General features: G+C 49.3%; 1 protein-coding gene across 1 annotated transcript; it reads right to left on the bottom strand.

Moving 5' to 3' along the window:
* Window positions 1–4: 4 nt before the first annotated feature.
* Window positions 5–27216, bottom strand: LOC135828066 (ephrin type-B receptor 1-B-like). Its single transcript, XM_065340499.1, has 19 exons — window positions 26311–27216; window positions 24569–25265; window positions 22532–22622; window positions 17477–17547; window positions 16583–16737; window positions 15657–15828; window positions 15181–15398; window positions 13954–14186; window positions 13389–13459; window positions 7632–7844; window positions 7022–7101; window positions 5466–5577; window positions 4954–5021; window positions 4478–4684; window positions 3572–3721; window positions 2922–2969; window positions 2560–2696; window positions 1518–1632; window positions 5–939 (listed from the first exon to the last, which is right to left on the bottom strand). The coding sequence occupies exons 1-19, from the start codon at window positions 26602–26604 to the stop codon at window positions 808–810; spliced, it is 3264 nt and encodes a 1087-aa protein (XP_065196571.1). The 5' UTR covers window positions 26605–27216; the 3' UTR covers window positions 5–807.
* Window positions 27217–27972: the final 756 nt, after the last annotated feature.

The raw sequence follows: 27972 nt of genomic DNA, 5'->3' as shown, positions 1-27972 counted from the left end.
AATGTACTCTGTAATAATCTCTCAAGCTCAAAGTTGGTGACGGCAAAATTTGAAAAGAGAAAAAGGATGGAAGCAAACGGGCACGAAAGCACAGTTTGAAAAGAGAAAAAATCAGAAACGAGCGGGCGCAAAGGTACGAAAAACATCACCAGCCACATAAAATTAAAAAGCAATCCTACCTATGAGTAAGTTGAGCATCAATGAGTCTGCAACCATCATCATCATCAAACGGAAAGGTAAAATTCAGGACTATAGATACCGGTATAATTATATTTGTTACAATTCATGAGCATAACAATTGACAAATGCAACGCGGCAGTGGCAAACATCATTACAATAATTATTATGATGGAGTCCCTGATGTACATGCACATGCGTAGTTTAGGCATGAACGGTGGCTAAGTCACATGGACGGTGGCTAAGTCATATGGCGTGACCTGTAAGTGTAAGTGATCTTGACTGTTCACCAGAACAGGTCCCATGTGTGAAAGGGACATACCAACTGCACAACGCACTTACATGGCGTGGCTCGGACATGTTTGGCCGCAACAGCAGCAGCAGCAACAGCTCGCGGGCGTGTCACATTCGACGTAACGGCCATCGCTCGGCCAAGCACAGCAGACACAACACAACCTGCGCCAGTGCGAGCAGGAAACAACGTTCTGCAGCAAGTCCCGCTCGTTTAGCAAGACGTTGAGCTACGCTCGCTTTGATGCAAGGTACACAAGATGGAAGGCGACAAAGTCTACAATGACACCTAGCATACAATCATGTAGATGTGTGCCCGGCATTGCCAGTTGGAAATACCTACTGAGCGGCCATGGCAGAGTAATCACCTCGCATTGCGGCAAGGCTGTTGAGAATCTTGCGCTGGTGCGCAGGAGATACGACTCCAAGCATTTCCAGGTCTTCAACACCAACTTCTTGGCACTGAGATACCTGAGAGATCACAGCCGAACGCATGCCCAACAGTGGCCACAGCGCATACATACACGCACACACGGAGGCAAGTTGAGAACTAATAATACCTGCAAGGAATAGAATGGACACTTGTAGTATCTCTCTCTCTCTCTTTCTCTCTCTCTCTCTCCCTCCCTCCCTCCCTCTCCCTCCCTCCCTCTCCCTCCCTCCCTCTCCCTCCCTCTCTCTCTCTCTCTCTCTCTCTCTCTCTCTCTCTCTCTCTCTCTCTCTCTCTCTCTCTCTCCCTCTCCCTTCCTCCCTCCCTCTGCCTCCCTCCCTCCTTGCCTCCCTCCCTTCCTCCCTCCCTCCCTCTCTCTCTCCCTCTCCCTCTCCCTCTCCCTCTCCCCCTCTCCCCCCCCCCTCTCTCTCCCCCCCCCCTCTCTCTCTCTCTCTCTCTCTCTCTCTCTCTCTCTCTCTCTCTCTCTCTCTCTCCCTCTCTCCCTCCCTCCCTCCCTCCCTCCCTCCCTCCCTCCCTCCCTCCCTCCTCTCTCTCTCTCTCTCTCTCTCTCTCTCTCTCTCTCTCTCTCTCTCTCTCTCTCTCTCTCTCCGATACATACCTGAGCATATCCCAGTGAAGCAAAGCTCTCCGCATACTGCGACAGCAGTAAGTGCTTTAACCAATCTTCTATGGTCGAGTACGGAGAAATGGGAGCATCGTGGCTAACGTTAGCTCTGCAATGGAAACACCAGCAGAACAAAGTTGAATCGTTGATGTGCTGTCAGTGAATTCCAACACTGAAGAGCAATCCAAGCCGCAATCAAGTAACATACCTCACTCTTCTATTTCTCACAGTGGGGCCAGATCTGCTGCGAAGCTCTGAACTATACCATTGCAACATTGTAACATTTAGCACACATTCGAACTGGGAGCGGGACTTCTGGTTCACTGCTTGCACAACCAGACCTTGGATAAAAGAGTAGTATCAAACAGAACATTCAACGAGAAACTTGGACAATAGGGACCTTTCGCACCACGCGTACGGATACGAAACGAATGCTGATTCGTCACCTGGGTTCGAGGATTCGTCAGAGTCCCTGCGGAGAACTCGTTTTCACGAATGGAAGCCTCTTCATTCGTGGCACGCTTCGAATCCGTCAGGTACACATTTATTAATTTTGGATAGCCTAGGTACACATGTTTTGCAAGGTACACATTTTTCCCTTGATTCCATGATCCATGCACGTGTGCGTGTAAAAACCCGTACGCCAAGCTACCAGCGCCCGCGGCCGTATATCGTAGTTGCCATGCACATTTGCATGACGACTTGCGAAACCTGAAATCTGTTTTCAACGAAACGATTACGAGCCGAATCAAACTTTCGTTTCGCATTCGTTTCGTAGCAAATGCGAAAGGTCCCTAATGACACCAACTATAACCTGTAATATTGGTACACTCAAGTCCAAGCAGGAAAATCTCCCCCGCTGTAGAGATGTGATTTTGCCATGGCTGGGTATCACCCTCATCTCTGGGGTTGTTCTCCGTAGTAGCATTTCTTCCATACGCTGTGAGATAGAGTTTGGTTACATAAATAAATGTTGTGTGCACCAATGAGTGCCCGTCAGTCATGACATCCAAGTGTTGCATTGCTGTTAACTCACGTGTGCACATTCTCCACCTGCAGCTGGCCTTCGAGGAGACGCTCAATCTTGGTGCGGATCTGTGGAAAGGTAGGTCGCTGCGTGCGGTCTTTGTTCCAGCACTCCAGCATGAGAGCGTGCACTATTGTCGGACACCCCTACAAGACCGGGTACAGGTATAGAGAGTAGAAGAAGACTGCTATGTAAGCATTACCAATGGCTACTGCAACAAGCCTGCCCAAGCTCCTTGCTTTAGGTAAGGTTTCTTTGCTTCTTTGGCAGTTTCTTCGCGCACGCTCGCACGCACACCAAGCACACACAAACACACATACGTGCACACACACACCCGTGCACATCACAAAATACCTGTCGACTGAACTTACCGATGGCGGTGGGAGGCGATACTTGTGCTGCGTGATAGCGTCCATAACCTACAAATGCATGAGATTGGACCACAGCAAAACACACACACACAAGCACAACATTCATTAACTTATGACTAAAGTAGTAAACGAAAACATGGAAAACGGTGGGGCACAAGTTACGCGTTAAAAGAGTCCACCAACTAAACCAGGTTTTGAACAGTCAGACGTGCACAAGGTAGCAGCAGACTGACAGACTTGGCTGAGCATCCCAGTACTTTTTAAAGTAGTACATTTTGGACTAATACTACTTAAGTACAAGTAACTTCTCCCTACTTTGCTTTGAACCTTTTCATTTGCTCTTATACATCTCCCCTTGCTACACGTGTACGAGCCCACCTTCTTTCCCTGGTTCTTCAGGGCAGAGACAGAGTGGAACAGACCAGTGCAGATCAATGGACCTCCAGGTGTGTGGAAGTCCAATACGGCCATTCTGTCAGTTGTCTGAAAAAGTCGCTCTACCAGGTGTGCATCTGTTGTCCTAATTCTAACAAAGTGTCTGTGCCTCTGATTCAGACATGTAAGCACGCTAACAACTGAACTGCGCATGCCAGGCTCTATGTGTGTGCAACAGTTGACAAATCAAAGAAAGCCAGCAACATCTCTCTCACCTTGGAGTTTCCCCAATCCCAATACGGCCGTTCTCCATAGGACATGATTTCCCACAAAAGAATGCCAAAGCTCCACACATCCGATGCGGTCGTGAACTTGCGGAACTGGATGGCCTCTGGCGCTGTCCAGCGAATCGGCAACTTGCCTCCCTACGAAGGTAAAACAACATCGACACAGGTGTAAGTGGAAAGATGAAAACTACTTCAAAGTATGAGAGTGTCTGGAACACTTACACTCAATTCTAGATTCTCACAAGTTAGTACAGTGCAGTCATGTGCAGAGTATAATAACTATAAGAGATTCCATACGATCAACTGCTGCTGCACACGCACATCAACAGCATAACACGTTATCACATCCCCACAGCACTGCCAGGTGCCGAAGAACAGTGTATCAGAGAACAGTGCATCAGAGAACAGTGCATCAGAGAACAGTGCATCAGAGAACAGTGCATCAGAGAACAGTGCATCAGAGAACAGTGCATCAGAGAACAGTGTATCAGAGAACAGTGCATCAGAGAACAGGCTGCTAGAATTTCACCAAGTACAGTTTAGCCGTGAGCTCGCAGTGGATCAACTACCTAGACAGCAGCACATGAAAAATAAGAAGTTCCTAGGCTACGCCTATAGATCATGGTTCTTCTCCAGAAGATGGAGTACTGCATACAGAAACTACACGTACAGTCAACCTTGCGAAGAACAATCCTCAATCGTGCATGAGAAAGTGTCGGTATTTGCGAGGTTGGAAATATGCAGTCAAATTGTCACTTGGTCTGAAGATCGAGTTATTATACCCGGGGTAGTTATTTATTCACAAGGTTGACTATACGTAGTAGGAACGCAGAGGTGTAGGGGTTAGCCCCGACGACAACAACAGCAACAATACTTATAGCAAGAAGAACTTACATGCTTCACTTCATAAGCATTGTCGTCATCTGCTTCCCGGGACAAACCAAAGTCGGAGACCTTGCACTCGCGCGTCTTGGAGACGAGGATGTTCCGAGCAGCCAAGTCCCGGTGGATAAAGTTCATATTACTGAGATACTCCATACCACGCGCTGCGTCCCTGGCCATTGCCACCAGTTCTTTGGGCTTCAAATTATTCTCATTTGTCTAGAGTGACAAGAGCAAACAGCCATGCCGCAAAACACAATCCAATTATAGAGCCTACAATCGACCACACAAAAACATATGTGCACCCTATCCTTTGAAGATAACTCTTCATCTCGGTGTGTACGTGAAAGCTAAGCAAGGTCACATTTGTCCAAAAGACAAACGACAAAAGGCACAGCAAGATGGAGATAAAACGCCAATGGCTGCGGCAGACAGTTAGTATGCCGGCCTTATAATAACAAACGTTGAACCAAAAAAATAGAACTGACCTGCAACTGCAAGTAATGATCAAGTGACCCGTTTTCCATGAACTCCGTTAGAATCATAGCAGGACGAGCTAGAAGATTGGGACGCACAAACACACACACACACACACACACACCACCACCACCACCACACACACACACACACACACACACACACACACACACACACACACACACACACCGTTGGACGCCCATCGCCGAAAGCGATGATAGCGATGCTACAGCAGAAGCCATAGCAGCTTGTGCTGGGATTGCACCATTCAACAACTTGCAAGGCTGAAAAATTGACTGCCACTATTCAGCCTGGTCTACACCACACAGCTATGAAGTGGCTTTTTCTGGCCAGTGAATCCCTACTTTTTGATCCACACACACACACACACGCACGCACACCAAGAGCAGATACTCTGAAAACTGGAGGGTCCGTTATCTCAGTGAGGCACATCATAATTATTCACAAAGAGAATGCAAAGTATCACACCGTGGAAAAGCAAGAGGGGTTCTTGACTGCTTACTTCTATCCTTAGAGCAGATGCCCATTAGGGCTATGATGTTAGGACACTGGAACTGGCCTAAGATGCACGCCTCCATCAGGAAATCCTTCTTGACGTTGTGATCAGCTCCACTCTACGCAGAGCAATGCGGTGCCGGCACAAAGGTAAACATATGCATGCACATGTACGTCCACAATTCCACATGCATGTTAACACCGACACATAGACACACACACACACACACGCACAAGCACACAAACATACACACACACGCACACACATACACACACACACATACACACACACACGCACACACATACACACACACACACACACACATGCACACACCACACACACACACACATGCGCGCGCACCCACACCCACACACACACACACACACACACACACACACACACACACACACACGTACACACACACACACACACACACACACACACACACACACACACACACACACACACATACACACATCATTATTCAGCCACTCGCTTGTAACTCCACTTGACACTGAACAAGATACCACTTCCAGAGCAGAGCTAGGAAATCTAAGCAACTGAAGCATTGTATCAAGCCGCCACATTGGCCAGCTTCTGGTATAACAAGAAGACTCCACTCACCCACCTGCGGGGAAACCTGAACAAGCGACACGTACACCAGGGAGCAGTAGCGTCTACGCAAGTAGGGAGATGACATAGGCGACTGAAACGTGAAACGATATGGGTTTCGCTCCCGAGCTGCCCTGCCCGTTCCAGTCACCCTTGGTGTGGGGCTGATTTACGTTTGCTCGCGTATGCCATCACTGGTCAGGGCCACGTTTGGGGTCAGCAGGTCCAGGCCGCGCTCACAAGTTGCATAGAACACAGGTCTTGCAGAACTTCCAAATCTGGGGTCACATCATTGCAGGAGGTACTATGGTCTCGTATCACCTCCCTAGATGCTAGGGTTCCAGGATCTACATACACTGTACGACATACATGTACGGAGTATAGGTAATAATGACCCAGGAACTGAAGTGAAGCGTGAAGGTGGTGCTGAAGTGAAGCGTGATGGTGGTGCTGAAGTGAAGCGCGATGGTGGTGCTGAAGTGAAGCGTGATGGTGGTGCTGAAGTGAAGCGTGATGGTGGTGCTGAAGTGAAGCGTGATGGTGGTGCTGAAGTGAAGCGTGATGGTGGTGCTGAAGTGAAGCGTGATGGTGGTGCTGAAGTGAAGCGTGATGGTGGTGCTGAAGTGAAGCGTGATGGTGGTGCTGAAGTGAAGCGTGATGGTGGTGCTGGATTGAAGCGTGAAGGTGGTGCTGAAGTGAAGCGTGATGGTGGTGCTGAAGTGAAGCGTGATGGTGGTGCTGAAGTGAAGCGTGATCGTGGTGCTGAAGTGAAGCGTGATGGTGGTGCTGAAGTGAAGCGTGATGGTGGTGCTGAAGTGAAGCGTGATGGTGGTGCTGAAGTGAAGCGTGATGGTGGTGCTGGATTGAAGCGTGAAGGTGGTGCTGAAGTGAAGCGTGATGGTGGTGCTGAAAAATAAGGATGATAAACTAAGGCCTGCGTTAGGTCTTACCTTCAAGACTTTGACAGCCACTGGCTTCGAACCCTTGCCAGGTATCTTCAACTCGCCACGGTGAACGTGAGCAAACTCTCCTGCAGTGCAGCAATAGTAAGGAATGGAGCAGACACGCAAGCACACCCAGAATCAAGCACAGAGACTAGTTCACACACAATTCAAACATCAAATGGGGCAGAAACGCACAGAGCTTTCACTCTCCCGTAATATTGAAACCCGGTCGAATTTTAAGAAGAAAAAAACACTCTCGGACAAATCCTTACAATGGGTATTGAGAGTATGTTCCTAGAGTTTAAAAAGGCCTAGCTGTAGGCATTGGTACATTTTTGAATTCACCCCACTTTCAAGGCTTGCAGGGATATCTGCCTGATCGCATTTACATGTATATGTACACGATTCTGGCATGCTGGCTGGCTCAAGCTGTTATACCATGGTGTCAGCCTTGACATTCATGGAACAGAAAATCACGGCACACACATACATGGCGCACACACGCACCCCCCCCCCCCCCCCCCCACACACACACACACGGCACATGCATACACATACACAGCACACACATTTGCATGGGGATAGTAAAAGTATGTGGTGAAGTCAGTTCATCTACCTTCTCCAATGGGTTTCTTCAGGACGACAAAGTTAGGATTGACCTCCTGCGTGAAGTCATTCAGAGCTTGAGTAACATCATGGTAGATGGTCGGATCAACAAATTGTCGATTGCTGGGTGTGGGAGAGAGCTGTGAGGTAGGACCGGTAGGGGGTGTGTAGTTACTCGTGTCAGTGCTTCGCAACGAAAGAGTACGGTGGCGCAGGATAGATGCTGTACATGCAATGCAAGAGACAGAGCAGAGCAAAGTGCAAAGAAACTATTACTACCGGTGAGGTGACACGCAGAACAATGCCATGCCAGAGTGGCCTGTTGATACAACTGAACAGGTGATGCACAGGATCAACATTCACTGCAAGAGGAGTTGACCCAGAAGTTGTTATTTGAGCCAGAGCGCGCTAAAACATGACCACAGCTTTTTTTGAAAAAGTCGAGAAAATCGCGATTTGAATTCCGCGGCAAAAAAATACGAAGTGCAGTGCAACGCGAGTCGCTGTTGTTGTTCTCCTCGGTCGACTGGACTGTTCCGGATGCATTTCTTTGTTGCAAGTAAGTTTATTTGTTTGAGTTTGTATTCCATGTTGCGCTGAGTCGCCTAAAACTGATCGTCATCGATGTATCGACGGAAGAGCCTAGTAGTAGTAATGTACTGCGGAGCGGAAGAAGACGACATCCTCGCACTCCATGCGCAGGATAAAATATTTTGAGGACTCGGGTCGGAAACAGAAGGAAGACGATGATGGCTACAGCGACGAGTCATTTGAGGGCGACACTTTCATCGAGCGTAAAAGAATTGATGCTGGTAGTCACACGATCTGCAGTGACGAGGAATTCTACTCTGATGACAATCTGGCAAGCGATTGGCATCGACACTGACTTGGGAGGTGAGTCGGCCGATGATTTGGCCAGAATGGACATCGTTGCACATATCCGGGACAATGCCAGTATTGGTTGCAACTGCAAAAACAATCAATGGACTCTGCTGCTCCCTCAACTTGCTCAAGTCGATAATTTGAGTACCCTTATGCGGAACATCGCTAGCACGAGCAGTAGGCAGCGAAAGCAGTACTCTCTGGCGAGCGGAGAAAACCGTGTGCAGATGAGCTTTGGTGTGGGGAATATGAGTGCGACGTCGAGTATGTTGAGGAAGACGGTGTGCAGCAGTGTATATCGTATATTATCCATATAAAACCGCTCTGTGAGCGGTTCTGAAAACCTTTACTGGTACTGCCCCGTCGTAAAAGTAAGAAATTAGAACTGGTCCATTGTCCTCCCAAATGCGAACTGATCCACCTAAATCGCGAATGACGGGACCCGAACGCACCAGTAGCACGAGGTCGGGAGGGCACAGGACAGCAATTATCATAGGGTAACACCACCTACCGCTAGTACAGTACATGGCCTTTGGTCCGGACCAACGTCCCCATCTGCATCCACAGGTAGGAACCTCGTGCTACTGGTGCGTTCGGGTCCCGTCATTCGCGATTTAGGTGGATCAGTTCGCATTTGGGAGGACAATGGACCAGTTCTAATTTCTTACTTTTACGACGGGGCAGTACCAGTAAAGGTTTTCAGAACCGCTCACAGAGCGGTTTTATATGGATAATTTCAGTTCTTTTTCCGTTCCCTCCCCACCCAACCCCGAAGGTAAACATGATGACCACGCTCGATGTACTGTATGTAGCCATGAGACTGCAATAAAACACTGATACATACCAGCCCTCCTCGCCTCGCTACCCCGCACACAGATACACAAACATGCGAATGCACACGGCACACACACGTGGCCACGCACACATACACACATGCACACGGCACACACGTGGCCACGCACACATACGCACATGCACACGACACAAACAGGAAATTCTTCATATATAATGCCATGCAAAGCAGTGGCCACCGTACTTGAGGAAGTCAGTTGTGAAACAAAAATTATTCAACTACAACGAGTAGACAAGCTGACGGCCAAAGCACAACATAGCAAACATGACATTTGCCCAAGGATTGCAGTTTGCAGACCACGCCATGGAAGCAGCGAATACAGAATGTAATATCATACAAAGTGACAAGCAAGGAAGTGGCCATCATACACCAGAAACTTGCAGAAAGTCACACATCCAACAGATAGAGAAGTGAACAGCAATCTGATACAGCCCAGACAGGACAAAGCTGACCTGATACTCGTCCCAGGATCGCAAGTGGCAAATCCTTTTCAATGCATAACATGCAGGTGTACGTTAGACGCATGGACAACATCTGACCGTGTCGCCAGCATACAATGTCATCATATGTTTACCCCACAAGTTACACACATGCACAGTAGAAGCACAATGAAAGCAATGGAAAAGTACGATGTGGTTGCTGAAGCATCTTCACACTTCAAATTCAGACTTCAATGTGGTCGTCACAGGATGATATACCTGCAAGATACAAGTGATGAAGAAAGGAAGCAGAAGGTCGTGAGGTAGGCTATGAGTAGTCCTTTCCCAAAGATGCCATAGTTTTTCGCAACTTATGCTTTTCGCAACCGTGCCAAAACAAGTGTTCGTTGCTGAAATCGCATCCATATTTTCAGAAAAAGCTCAAAAGTTGCCAACATCGCAACTCAAAATTGGAGAGTTCTTGTGCAAAACCTACAAAACAGGGAGCAGAAATAGCAGAAATGCAGCGATGCTGCGACAGCAAACTCGTACACCCCTTCCTGCTGTGAACCACCATTTTACACAGTGCCAGTAGCCTGTTGCATGTATCCTACATGTACATGTACATCATTACAGTGCACGGAAAAGGGAATGCACATAATTATCGTAACTACCGTTGATCTACTGTTTCTCAGAAATGAGCCTGAAGGCAGGCGAGAAATGAGCGAGCACGAGTATGTATTAATTGTCCAACAATGCAACATGTAGTCGGTGACTTGACCTTTCGACCCCATGCCATGGGGCCAATTGCGCCAAGGTTGCGGAGAAGTTGCGAAATAGTTCCGAAAAATGAAGAAAGTTGTGAAAGTTGCGATTTCTTCCTAAACACCAAAAAGTTCCGAAAAAAGTGGCGAGCATCTTTGGGAAAGGGCTAGCTATGAGACACCACAAACGGGTCACCTACATGTATGTTCAGGGCTAGTGCACTCACACGCAGAATTGTCATAATCGAGCATTTCCCAAACTGAGAAGTGCAATGAAATCCACTTGCATGCACAGGAGCAATTTTGCAATATTATGATGCGCAATTCGACACGATCTGCGATGCTGCATGCGATGTGCCCTGCCGTCATGATGGTGACAGTCACCGCGGCATGTTTTGTCAACGTCGCCCTTGCACTCTTCTGTCAAGTCCAAAGTGCTCACATACTTGGCAATGTCTTTGCAGTGATTAACTTTTATCCTAGTTATGTCACGAGTAACTTTAATGAAGTACCCGCAGGCCGTGTCGATCCGCACATCGTCCACTCTCTCATATACTTGGCCTGCTTTGTCTGTGTATCCATTTCATGTGCGATCCACAAAATCGACTAGACAGTGGGTGCAATACGCTCTCTATCTGAAGACGTTCTTCTGGCGACATCTCGCCATGTACTTGGCCTGCTTTGCCTGTGTATCCATTTTCATGTGCGATCAACAAAATCTCAATGCACTACAGAGACTTGACAGTGGGTGCAATACGCTCTCTATCTGAAGACGTGAACCATTAAATTTTTTGGAAAAGTTATACGTACACCTGAAACGTAATGAAGTACAGGAATAGAGAGAGTGACTACAATACGCTCTCGACCTGATATAGTGATAACGTGTTAGAAGGTAACAGGTCTACAGTCCCACCGTACCCTTCCGACACGACTGTAGACCATTAAATTTTTTTGAGAAGTTATACGTACACCTTAAACGTAACGAAGTACAGGAATAGAGAGAGTGACTACAATACGCTCTCGACCTGATAACGTGAGTACAAGACACTCTCCACCTGATAACGTGTTAGTAGAAGGTAACTGGCAACATATCAATGGGTTGCCTTACCGTGGTCTAGAGGAAACGTCTTCGCAGCAATATTTTCCCTCCAGCGCATTCAGTCGCCGACGCGACATCGTTTACTGGGCCGTTCCAGTTGCGGAAGACATTCGATTCATCGGGCCAATTCAGCAACAGGGCCGTGGACACACAGGGGGCAGAGGAGAGACATTGTTAGTGGACAAGAAAATAATATGCAGTGGCAAGTGGCGAGTGCCGCACGGATGTCAAGTTGTCATGCACAATTCAGCTACTACTTACGGTCCAGCTAGTCCTGCCGTTGCTCGCTCGTCCTGGTTCCTCCTCGTTCGTCTTCCTGCACGTCTGCTCTTCTCCTTCCCCACCGTTGGCTTTGCGGTACGGGGGTGCCGGAAGGAATTCCCACCATATCATGTACATGAAGTCCCACCATGTCTCCATGTACATGTCCACGGCCACGTCAGCAGCTTGTATAGTACCGGAAGGAGTTCCCACGATGTCTCCAAAGGCCAAGAGCGGACGTCTTTGCAGCAATTCTTTTCACCCTGCACATTCACTCCGCCGACACGACATCGTCGACAGCGTTTACGGGGCCGTTCCAGGTGCAAAAGGTCCACGTCAGTAGTTCTCAACTATTTCGCGTACGGGATAGTCGCCGCGACAGCGTTTAAGAGGTCGTTCCAGGTGCAAAAGGTATCCATCAATGGCACTTTGCAGTATGGGGTACGGAAAAGGGGCCTCCTCGTTCGACTTCGTCGACTTCTGCAGTTCTCCTTCCCGTCAGGGGTACCGAAAGGGGCCTCCTCGCAGTTGTCCTTGCCGTCAGGTCCACGTCATGCAGTTCTCAACTATTTCGCGTACGGGATAGTCGTCTTTGTCGTACGCGGCATCCGCGTTTACCGAGTGGCATTGGCACAAAGCAGACCGTTGACGGGGTCACGTGTCAAAAAAGTATCAACAAAGTGTGGACTAAGTGTCGACCACGTGTATAGCGGTACACTCAGCGGTACACTAATTCTCGTGCCATTCTCGTGTCACAAAACTGGAACATCGAGTACCAGTATGGAAAGGCTTCAGACAGGAAGCCTTTCCAATCTGAAAGTACAGGTGGAGTGTGATGGAGAGGACGTGGCGTGTCAACTTCTTCGTCCGTCTACAGATGTTGACCGTGTTTTCGCTGGCGGTTCTCCAGTGGTGCTCCAAACAGGAGGTATTTCGGACACCCAGCTCAGCTGCCATAGAAATTTTGGATGTGGCTGAGTACCTGTCAGCTCATGCTATAAGACCCTGGACAGAGGAACTGACCCGGAAAGGATGAACCAAGGAACATATCAGCAGTGTGCAAAAGTGACAATCCTATTGCTGTACATAGAATTTCACCATTTCAACAGTGCTGCATATAATACCATTGTAGCAACACTTAGACATGTCAGATCAATCCAAAACTTTCAGACAGTGAACATTAGGTGTGTTTGATCATTTTTGAACAAAAAACTGAAAATCGAATTTTTGGTCTGTGGTCATATTTTAGCGTGCTCTGGCTCATTTGTTGACTTCTGATGTTATCATTGTCATGCCCTGCACTTCTCAGACAGGAAAATAACTCCAAGACAGGGATGTCCACCGGCTAATCCCTCGCAACAACCTGTGCCTCCCGATCACCTTGGATTCAGTACAGGGCACAGTTGCCATGTGGCTACTTGGAAATCTCCCATTGTATGGCCAAGAAAAAAAAGAGGGCTATGCATTGAAGAAGATCAGCGAGGCTCACCGCTGCCACCTTCCACTCCCGAACTGGAGCTGCGAGAGACCTTCACAACGTACCGCGACGCCGGTCTACGTCTGCATGAAGACAATACACACACACAAGCGGCGTTCACCCATGTCAGCTGGCTGTTACTAGTATATTGCAACGCGGAATGCTAGACAAGAGCATACCATGGAATGGATAACACAGCACACACATACCACTAGCACTACAGTACGACTACAGTGCTAGCCATTCAACTTTGCCCTCCTGGATAAGATGCTGTAGCAACGGGTTCCGCATGATGCAGGGAGCTCAGATGATTGGCCATGGACACTGCATTGCCCCTGTACTACGAGCATTGGGCTGTGCACTGGAATGCGGCGCTGATTTATAGGTGAGCCTGCGGAAGAAATCCAAGTGAACGATAGTGAAAATCTCGGTGACCCCTAGTTTATATTTCACATAAACATTTCCACCAATCATATCCGTTGAAAACAATCTGTTTTTGTTGTTGTAGAAATGAAGTTTGAAGCAGACCTGTTATGAGAGTATCTCACATAAGTAGATGCACTCATTCACCACTTACTTATGGTAGACGATCGCAATGATGATGATCAAACAGAAGACGACGAAGATGATACCTCCACAAACAGCGCCCACCACAACGCTCAAGTCCAATGTGGACGAGGAAGGTGGTGTTGATGCAAGTGGTGCGGTGGTCAGGCCGGTTGGCGATGGCGTGAAGTCCGCCTCTCCTGGAGTCGCACTGTTAACGCTCACACCAAATCTCCCAAAGCCAGCAACCGTGTACGCACCCACCTACAGGACAGATACAATTAGTATAGACTGTACTATCAATTTCAAATTGGTATGCATTTCATCGCGACATTCGCGACAATGATGAACATAAATCAAACAAAACCTTCACTGAGATCATTCTAAATAATCCTTCCACGTAGGTGCATAAAAAGGCTATTGCCTCATTGAAAGACTGTACTACAGTTCTGGCAACTGAAATCCGACCCCTGAGCCGGTGCGCTCACATCGCAAAGACCCAACACGGGATTGTAAAATTACGAAATAGAGACCGCTCAGTGACCGCTCAGGGATTGGATTTCAGTTGCCAGCACTGTAGACAAAGTAAACCCTTCCTTGACAGCGGGGCACATAGTAGTCACAGTAGTAGTTTGGGATTGTGAGTAATCTATTTTTGTGCACGACAATACAGGTGGCAGTGAGGTCTGGATACAGGTCTGCTCTCACTTGTACGTAAACCTCGCTAGTACGTAACAAAATCAAATCCCGCACCGGAACAGCATCACTCCCATACACATTTTGTTCTGCACAACGTAATCCTACATAACGTAAACCTCAACATAATGCATGCTACGGCGCGGTTCCCGAAGTGCGCACTTTCGATACAACATAGATTCACGTGCGCGGTACGATCAAGCTGCAGCTGTAGCTAGCCAGTTTAGTCCTATTGTGCATATTCGGCGGCATTGATTGTATCTGATGTCAATAGTGGTGCAGTGTGTACATGTTTGCATGGTTCAATCCACCTTGTAATACCCTTCATTGTGAGGTACAGGTACATATTGTATTTTACACACGGGTTTCTACATAACATAACTCTCGATATAGCATGTTTGCATGGTCCCAGAGATTGCGTTATATGGAGAGTAGACCTGTACCGTGAAGCACCAAACCCCCATGGCAGCAATGTAAACGAATGACTCACGCAAATCAAGCTGTTTTAATACCCAACAAATGGCCATTAGCCTCAACGAGACACAAGCCATGGCTTGCTTACCTCCGCTCTGTACGAAATGGCGGTATCGGTCAAGTTGAGGAAATCCGCCCACTGAGCGTTGCCCGACACATTGCGATTGTAGTTGTGAGTACCGCCGACCTCTCGCAGAACAACCATGTAGCCACGGATGATTCCGTTCGGTTCAGCAGGCGGGGAAAATACCACACGGATGCCGCGTGCCAGCTGCGTGAGCATGACATCCCTGGGCAGGCCAGGAGCTGTGTTGGCACAGCAACACAAACACCACAGTTGCAAAACTCTCACAGTCTGCCTCTCCTTCTCTCACTCCTCTCTCCTCCTCTCCCCCCCCCCCTCTCTCTCTCGCTCTCTCTCTCTCTCTCTCTCTCTCTCTCTCTCTCTCTCTCTCTCTCTCTCTCTCTCTCTCTCTCTCTCTCTCTCTCTCTCTCTCTCTAACTTTCATCTGCCAAGAAGGATCCTCACTGACTGACCTGTGATATGACAGTTCTCACGCTCACCTGCTTCTCCGGTTAGAAGCACAACAGATGTCCCAACAAAGCTGCTGTTCAGGCCAGCCTCATCTGACACACCATTACGCACAAACACTCTGACGGTGTAGTTTGTGAATGGCTTGAGACCAGTAATGGATGCAGACAGCGAAGGGGACCCTATGCTACTGGCCAATTCCATCTGAGCAACAGTATTTTCGCACACAACACCAGAAAAAGACATGAATAGTCGAGAGAGAGAGAGAGAGAGAGAGAGAGAGAGAGAGAGAGAGAGAGAGAGAGAGAGAGAGAGAGAGAGAGAGAGAGAGAGAGAGAGAGAGAGAGAGAGAGAGAGAGAGAGAGAGAGAGAGAGAGAGAGAGAGAGAGAGAGAGAGAGAGAGAGAGAGAGAGAGAGAGAGAGAGAGAGAGAGAGAGAGAGAGAGAGAGAGAGAGAGAGAGAGAGAGAGAGAGAGAGAGAGAGAGAGAGAGAGAGAGAGAGAGAGAGAGAGAGAGAGAGAGAGAGAGAGAGAGAGAGAGAGAGAGAGAGAGAGAGAGAGAGAGAGAGAGAGAGAGAGAGAGAGAGAGAGAGAGAGAGAGAGAGAGAGAGAGAGAGAGAGAGAGAGATCAAACAGGCACTCCAAGCTGCCACTAGCTGGTTTCAAAGTTCAGAGTAAAGGGTAGGTGTAATGAAATCTCCAAACAATTATTCGACTACATGCCACTTGAAATGAGTCAGCTGATTCTCCCATCAAATGGCAAGGTTGAATGTAAAACGCATTCAACCTTGCAGTATTCCACATCCAAAATAATTCCGAATCCGCAAAAAAAAAACAATTCCAAATGTGCACAAAAAATTCCGAATTTGCACAAAACAATTCCGAATTTGCAAAAACCATCCCGAATTTCCACTACTTTCACCACTATTCACTAGTTAGCAGTAGCAAGCATCCACTCACCCACGGTGCATCGTTCTCGGATTCTCTGTACAAGACTTCGTAGGTGACGTCCGACCGTCCGCCATCCATCGTTGTGCTGGACCAACTTATCTCCAGTGAACGCGCTGTTACGTTGTCAGTGGCGAGCTGCGCTGTGTCCAGTTGACGTGGTGGTTCTACCAGTGGCCCAAATCACAAACACATCAAAAAGGAAACGGTCAGTGCCCGACAGAATGCTAGCTAGTAAATTCACAGATCAACTGATGCAGTGCTCCGGTGGTGTTCTTAGGCTGTTAGATCAACTGATGCAGTGCTCCGGTGGTGTTCTTAGGCTGTTAGATCAACTGATGCAGTGCTCCGGTGGTGTTCTTAGGCTGTTAGATCAACTGATGCAGTGCTCCAGTGGTGTTCTTAGGCTGTTAGATCAACTGATGCATTGCTCCGGTGGTGTTCTTAGGCTGTTAGATCAACTGATGCAGTGCTCCGGTGGTGTTCTTAGGCTGTTAGATCAACTGATGCAGTGCTCCGGTGGTGTTCTTAGGCTGTTAGATCAACTGATGCAGTGCTCCGGTGGTGTTCTTAGGCTGTTAGATCAACTGATGCAGTGCTCCGGTGGTGTTCTTAGGCTGTTAGATCAACTGATGCAGTGCTCCAGTGGTGTTCTTAGGCTGTTAGATCAACTGATGCATTGCTCCGGTGGTGTTCTTAGGCTGTTAGATCAACTGATGCAGTGCTCCGGTGGTGTTCTTAGGCTGTTAGATCAACTGATGCAGTGCTCCGGTGGTGTTCCTAGGCTGTTTGGACTGCACAGAAAGGCGTGGGCACATGTAACAACATGTCCAACATTGCGGTGTTGCATTGAACTGCTGGTGCTGCTGGTGCAACAATGCAGTGGCTAAATTCAGTACGTCTCACCTTGGCACGGGTCGTCAAAGTTCGGAGCACCACTGGTTTCGTCGCGGTAGTAACCACTCATACAGCCACATCTACAATAACATTGTATAGCACACATGCACACAAACACATGCATACACACATATATGTACACACACACGCACACATGTTCACGCATACACGTATGCGCACACACATGCACATAAGTTATACGAACAAACACATGCACGCATGCACATAAGTTATATGAACAAACGCACGCACACACACACACACACATATGCACACACACACACACACACACACACACACACACACACACATATGCACACACACACACACACACACACACACACTACTACTATAGCATGACTGCCCATTGGGCAATGTCACCCCCGGAGGGGGCCAGAGTTTGGAGTGCACCGTCATTGGCAGGACTTCTGGTGCCTCGTCAAATCTTGCTGTCGTCGGAAACGTTTCGGGCAATGCATGCAGATCAGCGGCAGTGATTCCCTATCGGCTGCAGCAAGACGTTTTCCACGGTTGCAGTTATGGCGGTTAAAACCAGCCCGGGACTTGAAGCAGCGATTGCAGCGTTGACAATGCTGGAAGCAGCAACTAGCGAGAGACGCCGTCAATGCCGTATCTGCATGTTCAGGGAGTGCAGGCTGGCAGCGATGAACTGCAAGCCCACCCTTACTACGGAACCATCGGCAGCAACTGACGCACTGTGCTGAACCACGCTGTTGGTGGACGGGAAGTTGGCGCTCAGCCAAACACTTGTGCCGTGCCTTGTCTTGAGGACGAGAGAAAGCCCGGTTGCAAGATGAGCAGAGTACGGATTTCTCTACTGCCCGAGGAGGCTGAAAAACCAGAACCTGCTCTCGCCAAGCTGACCGGTCTTGTGCGCAATCAAACCAGTTTGGAATGGACTTCGTGTCAGTAGCCACAACGTCTCTCCACCTACGCCTGGGACCGCAGAAGGGGCGCGCAGCCAACAAACGACCAAACAACAGCTGCAATGGGACACGGTCCTCCGACATCCGAGCCACATGACCAAGCCACTCTAAACGACGATGGCGCATCTTAACAGAGAGTGGCACTGGGTCACCCCAGTGACGACGTAACTGCGCAGACGTGATGCGATCGGATTGCTGCTGACTGCGAGGGATGGCTAATATTGTGCGGATGCAGCGATGATGAAAGGCATCCAAACGTCTACTATCAGCTTTCAAGGGCGTCCAGCACTCACTGCCGTACAGCAAAATGGACAAGACACAGGCCACGTATAGCTTTCGCTTACTGACTAATGACAGCGAGCGATCCGACAAGACTGGAAGAAGAGCTCCAAAGGCTTTGGAAGCCTCAGCTATGCGGCGACTGACGTCAGTAGAGGAGCGGGCATCCGGTGTCACGACGGACCCCAGATAAATGAAGGATGGAACGTGCTCCACAGTATCACCGTTGACGTTCATATCGGCTCTATCAGGCATGTTGACTTGGCTACCTGCCACGAGAAATTTCGTTTTAGCAGCGTTGACGCAGAGGCCAAAGGAAGAGGCAACCGTGCAGAATGTTTCAAGGCACTTCTCAGCACCAGGGCGGTCTTCAGCGAGCAAGACCGCGTCATCTGCGTACTCAATGTCGTTGATGATTGCGGCAGTAGACTGGCGAGCGGGCTTTGAGAAAAGGTTGCCATTGATGCTAAATTGGATGGGGATGCCAGGTGGATGGTCGCTGTCCTGCATCATTTGTGCCCACCGCTCAAGCACAACACCGAAGTACAGATTAAAAAGTACTGGGGCCATCACACAGCCTTGACGGAGGCCATTGTTGACCGCAAACGGCTCGGTAGTGCTGGCACCGACGCGCACAGCTGCCTGCATGCTCTCGTGGAACGATTGGATTAGATTGAGGAGCCCTTCAGGAATGCCTAGCCTCCCCAATGCTAGCCAGAGTGCTTGGCGTGGTACGGAATCATATGCTTTCTTCAGGTCTACGAAGACACAGAACAGCTTCTGACGGTGCTCGTACGATTTCTCGATGAGCTGGCGAATGGAAAAGATGGCATCAGCGCAGCCGCGACCAGGGCGAAAGCCACACTGGGATTCTGGAAGTTCTTGTTCCGCGACAAGTTGGAGACGGTCCTGAATGAGACGGCCACAAACCTTGCCAGCGACATCTAGGAGGGCAATGCCGCGCCAGTTGTTGCAGTTGGTCAAGTCACCCTTTTTGGGAATCGGGACGAGTTGGGCATCCCGCCAATCCTGGGGAACCGTTCCGTTGGTCCATGCAGTGTGAATAACATCAAGCAGAGCCTCAAGCAATGGTGTACCACCAGCTTTAAGCAGTTCAGGTGCAATTCCAGATGAGCCAGGAGCCTTGCAATTAGCCAGCTGGCGTATAGCCATAGTGAGGTCCTCTAGCGAGGGAAGTTGGCCGAGTGACTCATCAACTTCACGCTGCTCAATGTGGTCAAAGATGGTAGCATCGAAGGTGCTGCGAACGTTCAATAGACGGGCAAAATGCTGCAGCCAGCATTTCTCTTGCCCCTCCTGGGAGCTACAGATAACTCCGTCACTGCCACGGATGGATGGGATGGAGATAGGTGATAATCCCGAATAGCACTTCTGTATATCACGGATTGCAGACCATGCGTGCTTGCCACTAAACCGACTTGACTCAACCACATTAGCTTTACGTCCAATCCACTCACTCTTTGCGTTACGCACGGCAGTTCTGCACTTGCCACGAGCCTCGACAAAGCGACGCCTGTCAGCGTCAGAACCAGAGGCGAGCCATTTGCGATGTAAGGCATTGCGGCTATCCAGCATAGGTGCAAGAACATCAGCACACGCTTCAAACCAATCAGGCTGGCGACGACGTGGACGGCCAAGGTGCTTCTCAGCGCTGGTGACGATAGCAGATTTGACGGCAGACCATTTGTCCTCAACGCAGCCATCATGATTCCAGGATCGTAACTCTGACGCAACAGACGTCGCATATTGTTCACGAGTTTTACAGGTTGCAGCTCTCTGCGCTTCCGTCATGCAGGAGTGTTTGACAAGTTGTTGCACATCAAACTTGACAGGTCTTTTTGCACGCTTGTGGCAAGCAGATGAGCGGATGCGGTATGTGAGACACACAAGGTTGTGATCTGTACTACACTCAGCTCCCCTGATGACATGGCAATCCATGCAGTTGGACAGGTCTTGTTCCCGGACCATTGCATAGTCGATGCAGTGCCACCGCTTCGAGCGGGGATGTTGCCAGGTACACTTGTGGATGTTACGTTTCATGAACCAGGTGTTGCACACAGTAAGGCTGTTGCACGCTAAAAACTGGAGAAGCTCAGCGCCAGCCTCATTGACAGTGCCAACACCATGTGGGCCACGTGTTCCATACCAGCCATCGTCACAGATTTCAGCTCCAACTCTAGCGTTGAAGTCTCCCAAGATTATCAAGGAGTCCTGGGTGGGTACGGACAGAATAACTTCCTGAAGAGAGTCAAAGAAATCGTTCTTTGCATCGCGACTGGACCGGAAAGTCGGTGCGTAGCACACCACGACGTGGACCCAAATGTCACCGAACTTTAGCTTGCAGCGTGCGACACGCGATGAGACAGCAGACCACTGATTTCCCCCTGCTACGAACGCTTGCTGTGCGCGTCCGCGTAGTACGACTCCAACTCCTTCGCCTCGTTTGAAATCGTCCGTTGGGATGGCGCGACCTGACGTGAGAACAATTGCATCCTCGACACGGAATATATCTTTACCAAACCACTTCGACTCCTGGAATCCAGCCACTTCTATTTCGTACCGACGAAGTTCACTGACAACGATGTTGATTTTCTTGTCTTCCACGACGCGCTTTCCACGAGCAGCAGTTGAAACCGGGCCATCGATGTTCACTAAAGTCCTGACGTTCCACGAAGCAAATTTGACAAGAGCACCAGCTGGGCGCCTCCGACGGGTGCCTCCAAACTCTGGCTGCTTTGAAGCTGAAACTCTACACATCCGAGGGGTAGCTAGCCCACTGCGGATGGAGGACTACGGACGACGCGACAGTGACAATATCAAATTCAAATAATTGTCCTGTAAGTCACGTCGTTGGATCCGCTGCCCTAAATTCAAAAGGTCTACACTTGACACGCCAGGGGCTCTCCTAGCAAGCTAGGAGAGCCCTGAGTGTACCTACGCTGCTTCGGAGGCTCTAACTAGTCTCAGCAAATAGAAAAATTCCGGAGCTAGAAAAATTCAAACTGTCCCCCAAGAAGACAGTCCACACACACACACACACACACACACACACACACACATGCACGCGCCCGCGCACACACACACAAACACACACACAAACACACACAGAGTACATGACTTACAGAGAGTCGACCTATTCTCGTTATGAAACAAACTGACACAACAGCATATGCGATGAACACCCCACCGCCACCTCTGCCGCCGTCACCACCACATATATACACCCACACGCACACATACACACACGCACACACGCACGCACACACGCACACACACATATACACACACACATACACACCAGGCCCGTCACACCGACTTTGGAGGTGGGGCGGCCATGGAAGGGGGGTCAGGGGGCCCTCCCCCGGGAAAAAAAAATTAAAAAATTGAAGCCAATTGCAAGCATTTCCAGGCATTTGGTGCCATTTCAGTGTAACTGCAATGAAAGACTTTTTTCTGCAACAAACCACGATCGGGGACAAGGATTTGTCACGTTTGCGCTAAGCTGCGATCATCGCGCTTTGTTGCATGTAATGTGCTCCAAAAAAAAACTGCCGAAAAAGCGGGGCAGCTGAGGCCGCCCCAGCCGCCGGCCTTGCACACACACACACACACACACACACACACACACACACACACACACACACACACACACACACACACACACACACACACACACACACACACACACACACATCAGTGAGAAACACCCCTCATTGTCATGTGGCACCCTAACGAACACGTGTAAACAGCCTTGTAAGCTATCTACATCTGTAGAGTAGGTTTTAGCAGGACTGGTATTGGTTGCTAGTAGATCTACCTTAGAGCTTGATTGCCGCTATCACTCTTAGCCGGGCATGCTCTACATGCCACGTCGCCCTGTGTGCCCTTGTACATTCCCGTCGTGCATGCTGAAAACAAAAACAAATATCGCAAAGCAAACACACACACACACACACACACACACACACACACACACACACACACACACACACACACACACACATGCACGCACACACATGCAGACACACACGCGCGCGTGCGCGCACACACACACACACACGCGCACACACATACACACACACACACACACGCATACACACGCACACACACGCACACACACACACACACACGCACACACACACACGCGCACACACGCACACACACACACGCACACACACACACCTTGACCTTTGACGCCCATCGCCGGAGGCGATGATAGCAATGCTACGGCAGAAGCCATAGCAACTTGTGCTGGGATTACACCATTCAACAGCTTGCAAGGCTGAAGAATTGACCGTCACTATTCAGCCTGGTCTACACCATACACACACACACACACACACACACACACACACACACACACACACACACACACACGCACGCACACACACACACACACACGCACACGCACACACACGCAGCAATTTAGAGACAGGCTACATGTACATGTAAACATTCTCAGCAATGCCCCCGCCCCCGCATCAGCTGAGGAGTATTACTACTGGATTTCCTTTTCAACATGCCTCAGCTGGCAGAGTGTCACTGCCTCAGCTGGCAGAGTGTCACTGCCTCAGCTGGCAGGGTGTTACTGGCAGGGTGTCACTGGCGGTTACGCATGATTAGCAGATGGTGACTAATTGCACACGTCAATAGTGCTCTTGCCATAAATAAATAAAACTACTGCTGGTTGCTGCTGGCCATGTTGATAGGGATGCGGCAAGTAACCTGCAAGCACTCAGCATAGTATACTGACTCACCTTCACGCACACACAGCACACCGCACTCTCGGCCTACAAGACAATACACCAGATCCCATAGAAGCGCGTTCTAACACTCACTCGTAAACCCCTGATCGACATAGCTAGAGCATGGAGCATCGGCAACTACAAATTGTAAGCCTGATTTCCAGGTGATAAGGAGCTACCCTGGGTTGTGCATCAGAGTGATTTGGATAGAAAGCTGGGCATCATAATGGCCTGCACTAGCTAGTACACGTGTACATGAACAGACATGGCTTTTTTTTAAAGTTTTTACACACAACTTGACCGTGTAGGAAAGCTGCAGACGGGCGACATGCAGAGATATTACTTCATGCGGTGATGATTGTACATGTATCCATAATCTTGCACCACTCAAACACACACACACACACACACACATGCATGCATGCATACATACACACACACACACACCACACACACACACACACACACACACACACACACACACACACACACACACACACACACACACACACACACACACACACACACACGACAAATAACCTTGCTCAGAGCTGCCCCCGTGTGGATGTACATGTAGCTGTGCATTCTAACCATTCTACAAGGACTCCCCTGCCCTTGCATGCGCCTGCTATCACTTCAAACACATATTTGCCCCCCCCCCCGGGTGGTGTTGCCCGTGTGCAAAACAAAGCTTTGAAACGATTAATTGAATACATGTTAGGCCTGTACAGACTTTGCCATGGCGCAGGAGTGAGAGAGGCGGAAGGGGGGGGGGGGGGGGGGGCAACATACATAGCACTACTGTAGAACGGGTAATTTTAGCGACGTAAAAACCCTAGCGAATTTAGCGATCGACTCATTTTCGCTAAAGTTACAAGTCGCTAATACGTTGAGACATTAGTAAGTAGTGCACTGGTGATCCGTGAGTAAAATCACTGCAAATCGCTAAAATAAAACGTCGCCAACCGGTTGACAATGGGAAAACGCTAAAATTAATAGTCGCTAAAATTACCCGTTCTACAGTATACTCGAAACACAGTGCCCGAAGACGCGAAGCACTGGCAAATATGTGTTAAAGCAAGACAATTCCACAAAGGCATTGTGCTCACGTAAACAGAGCGCGGCGCGGTCAGTGCGGCCAAAGCCGGGTAAACACACGCAGCGACCGACGACAGACCCCAGAATCCAGTGGCCCTCGCGAGTACACTCGGCAGACACCACTCCACCAGAAACGTTGCTATCCGCCTGCAAGAACTGCGACGGGTCACACCTGCCGACAACACGCTGCGATACCGAGCGGGAAACAGTTTCCGGCATCTCGATCTTCGATGAACTGAACAACGTTTCAACGCATATGTGGTAGGAAATCGCGACCCGATCGATGGAGATGCACGCCCCTATGGTCTCGAAGGCCAGGTATACACCGCCGGTCTTCAACGGCACAGGGTAGTACAGTGTCTCCATTATAGGTGGGCTGTTCATCAACTGTGAGCCGAACTGTGCGGCAGTTGCATTCAATTCAGCAAACTTGGTGAACCGGCCGTAGGCTGCAGAAGTGATGGTCTGATTCGACGCCACCGGCCACGCGAGCACATTGACCACATTATGTGAACACGGGGGAGAGAAAGAACAGCTCATGCGATAAATCAGCCTCACAGACAGTGCCCGCACTCCGCCGGTCGGGGCAAACGCAGACATATCGCCAATGTAGGGTGACACAATGATGCGCTGCACGCCCACCACATTCTCATGGCATACCATGAATCCAGGATCGCACACCACGCCAGTATGCCCCCACGCTTGCTTCTACAAACGGCAGCAAGAGGTAAAGAACACACAGGACACAAACAGAACAGACAGCGGCTGTGAAGCTGCATCCCAGAGTTGCAATGCTAGCTGCGGCAATAAGCTTGTCCACTATATGTGCGTGTGTCCCATATGGTGCAGTGGTATGTGCAATCGATTTCCAATCGAGCAGGCTACGGGTTCAATTCCCGACGATTATGGTCACGTTTTCTTCTTTCTCATTCTCCTAGCTCTTCTTTCATTCTCCTGGGTGGTTACCAACAGCCAGTGCATGCCGGAATATGTGGTGTGGTGTGCGTAAAAAAGTGAAAAAAATGAAAAATTAGGATTTACTGGCCAGAAAAAGCCACTTCAACCAGCCGTGGGGTGTAGATCAGGCTAAAATTGGTGGCGGTCAATTCATCAGCCTTGCAAGCTGTTGAATGGTGTAATCCGAGCACAAGTTGCTATGTCTAACATAGTTTGTTCGCTATCATCGCTTCAGCGATGGGCAGGAGTATGAGTATGTACGCACGTCCGTGTGGCGAATGATGGGTGTTCTAAGATAGGTGGATAGCTTGTACAGTACATAGACTCGCTATTCATGATACATGAATACTGGTAATACATTTGGGGGCACACGTGATATATACAAGTTACGTCATGTGAAACCCAACGGGAAGGTGAGAAAAGTTCTGTAAGTCCATTCCCGTCACTGTGTGTGTGTGTGTGTGTGTGTGTGTGTGTGTGTGTGTGTGTGTGTGTGTGTGTGTGTGTGTGTGTACGTGTGTACATGGTGTGTACATGATGTGTGTGTGTGCGTGCGCGCGTGTGTATCTTGTCCGCCGTCGTAGCTATAATTATTAAAGAGAAAAATCAGTGGCTGTGCATCCAATGCATTCGCAGATTTGCGTGCTGCTCTCGCGACTGGTGTCTAAGTGCAAGCGTTATTGTGTGCACGTGTGTCACGCCATACACCGCCGCCATCTATGAGCGACCCACAGACATAACGGTAGCCGATTACACCCTCATAACATCAGTCTTAAAATGACAGTACAGTACTCACAGTGTCTGTTGATCCCAAGTTGAATACAGTCCAAATTGGGGCAACGAAAACAAGAAATGACCTTAGGGATGTGTCGTAGATCAGACGCGTGTTCCTCTGAATAACGTCTGTGGCTGGAAATGTCGTGCACAATGGGTCCACATATCGGAGTGTGCCATTCGCCACTGCCAATGTGGGCGTCTTCAGGCCAAGCACGCCAGGAATGGGGCATACAGCACAGTGCATCACCAACACCAGCAGCACTAACACAGGGGCCACAGGCATATGCAACGGGTGTTGTACGGGCTGAGCCATTGCAACGCCTCCGTACCGACCTCCTGCAAACTGCGCCGCCTTCCTATTTAGTCTTCGGCCAGTTAGCTGTGGGTGGTTGAAGACAGACAAAACACTGGGCGACCGCCCAGGCTGCCGAGCTCCACGACTCCACAACTGCACAGTATAGCAAGCAGCGGTACGACCGGAATGGCGAGCCTGTAATTATTCACCGCTGTAGAACTATGGGGAAGACGTGTGTCACTGCCGGCACGGGCACGGCTGCAGCAGGAGCAGCGGCAAGGCACATTGCTGGAAATGTCCGGACCAAGAAGACAGTTGGCCCGAATAACACTCAGATAAGCGCAATCAACACTACACCCTAACTTTTTAACTACAACGCAGCGCGAGTTTGCAAAGATATGGCTGGAGCATCAGCAGCACAAGTGGTCACCGAACGGTAGTGGTTCCACTCGCTTGACGGCCACAGAGAGAAACAAGCTGGTTACGCTTACACGGCTGCAGGAACACTCGCTCAGATCAGTAGGACAAGTCGTTCTTCACTCGACAAACTATTTCACTGACAGTGTCAACAGCAGGTACACATGGTACACGGCCGGCTAGCCACTGGCACTGGCACTGCGGCACTGATCTGCTGAGCAGGCAAGCTAGAATAGATACGCGCGCGCGACGTCGAAATAATTCAAGTAAAAATGAAAAATCAAAGCCGTCATCGCTTTGCGCTCCCATAATGCCATAATATCCCATGTTGGGCCATGTACAATGTAGATCTACCACTATACTACCTAGTATACCGCGCGCAGTCCTAGTAAGTAGTAGCTACAATGATTATGTATAATATTCGCGGGATCCGCGTTACTGCATGCCGTAGCATCACTTGAATGTTCAGAAACACACAAGCTAGCCTTCGCTTCCGCAGGCCACCACTATGCCGATTATGTAGATCCTACAAAAATAACTATTAAATTACTTTACTTTAGGTGCAGGCTACTAGGAGTACTGCATGCATGCGCATATCGTGCATCATGCATTGCAATCTTGAGAGTGTCTGACATGCGACTGACATGACCATTTTCTTACGTGGTGCACTGACATTGACAAACAGCCCCGCGCTCGAGTCAAGGGGTTATGATTCGGCGAACCCTGAATAGAACTCTTGTAGGTTTGAGGCTGTTTCTACTGTTTTGGTACCCTGTTAGTGTTACCCTATTTAGTAGCAGTGGTGAGGCTTCCTGCAGCTTCATTCATAGGAAAAAAAGGTTTCAGAGCAGACTCGCTCTCTTCCCATTCACTCTGCAAACTCGAACTCATTTCTCAATCAATTTTTTTGCATACCTGCTGAGGGCCATTTTGCCGAAACGTTGTAAAAATTGATTGAGAAATGAGTTC

The sequence above is a fragment of the Sycon ciliatum genome, chromosome 1 (assembly GCF_964019385.1).
Source record: "Sycon ciliatum chromosome 1, ocSycCili1.1, whole genome shotgun sequence".
Taxonomy (NCBI): Eukaryota; Metazoa; Porifera; class Calcarea; order Leucosolenida; family Sycettidae; genus Sycon; species Sycon ciliatum.
This window is presented reverse-complemented; position numbering and strand designations above follow the sequence as displayed.

Coding starts and splice junctions, on each gene's coding strand:
- LOC135828066 (XM_065340499.1), bottom strand. CDS start 26,604: ATGGCTCAGCCCGTACAACACCCGTTGCATATGCCTGTGGCCCCTGTG. Junction 5,022..5,465: donor CATCTGCTCTAAGGATAGAA/GTAAGCAGTCAA, acceptor CCAATCTTCTAG/CTCGTCCTGCTATGATTCTA. Junction 940..1,517: donor CTTCACTGGGATATGCTCAG/GTATGTATCGGA, acceptor GTGATCTCTCAG/GTATCTCAGTGCCAAGAAGT.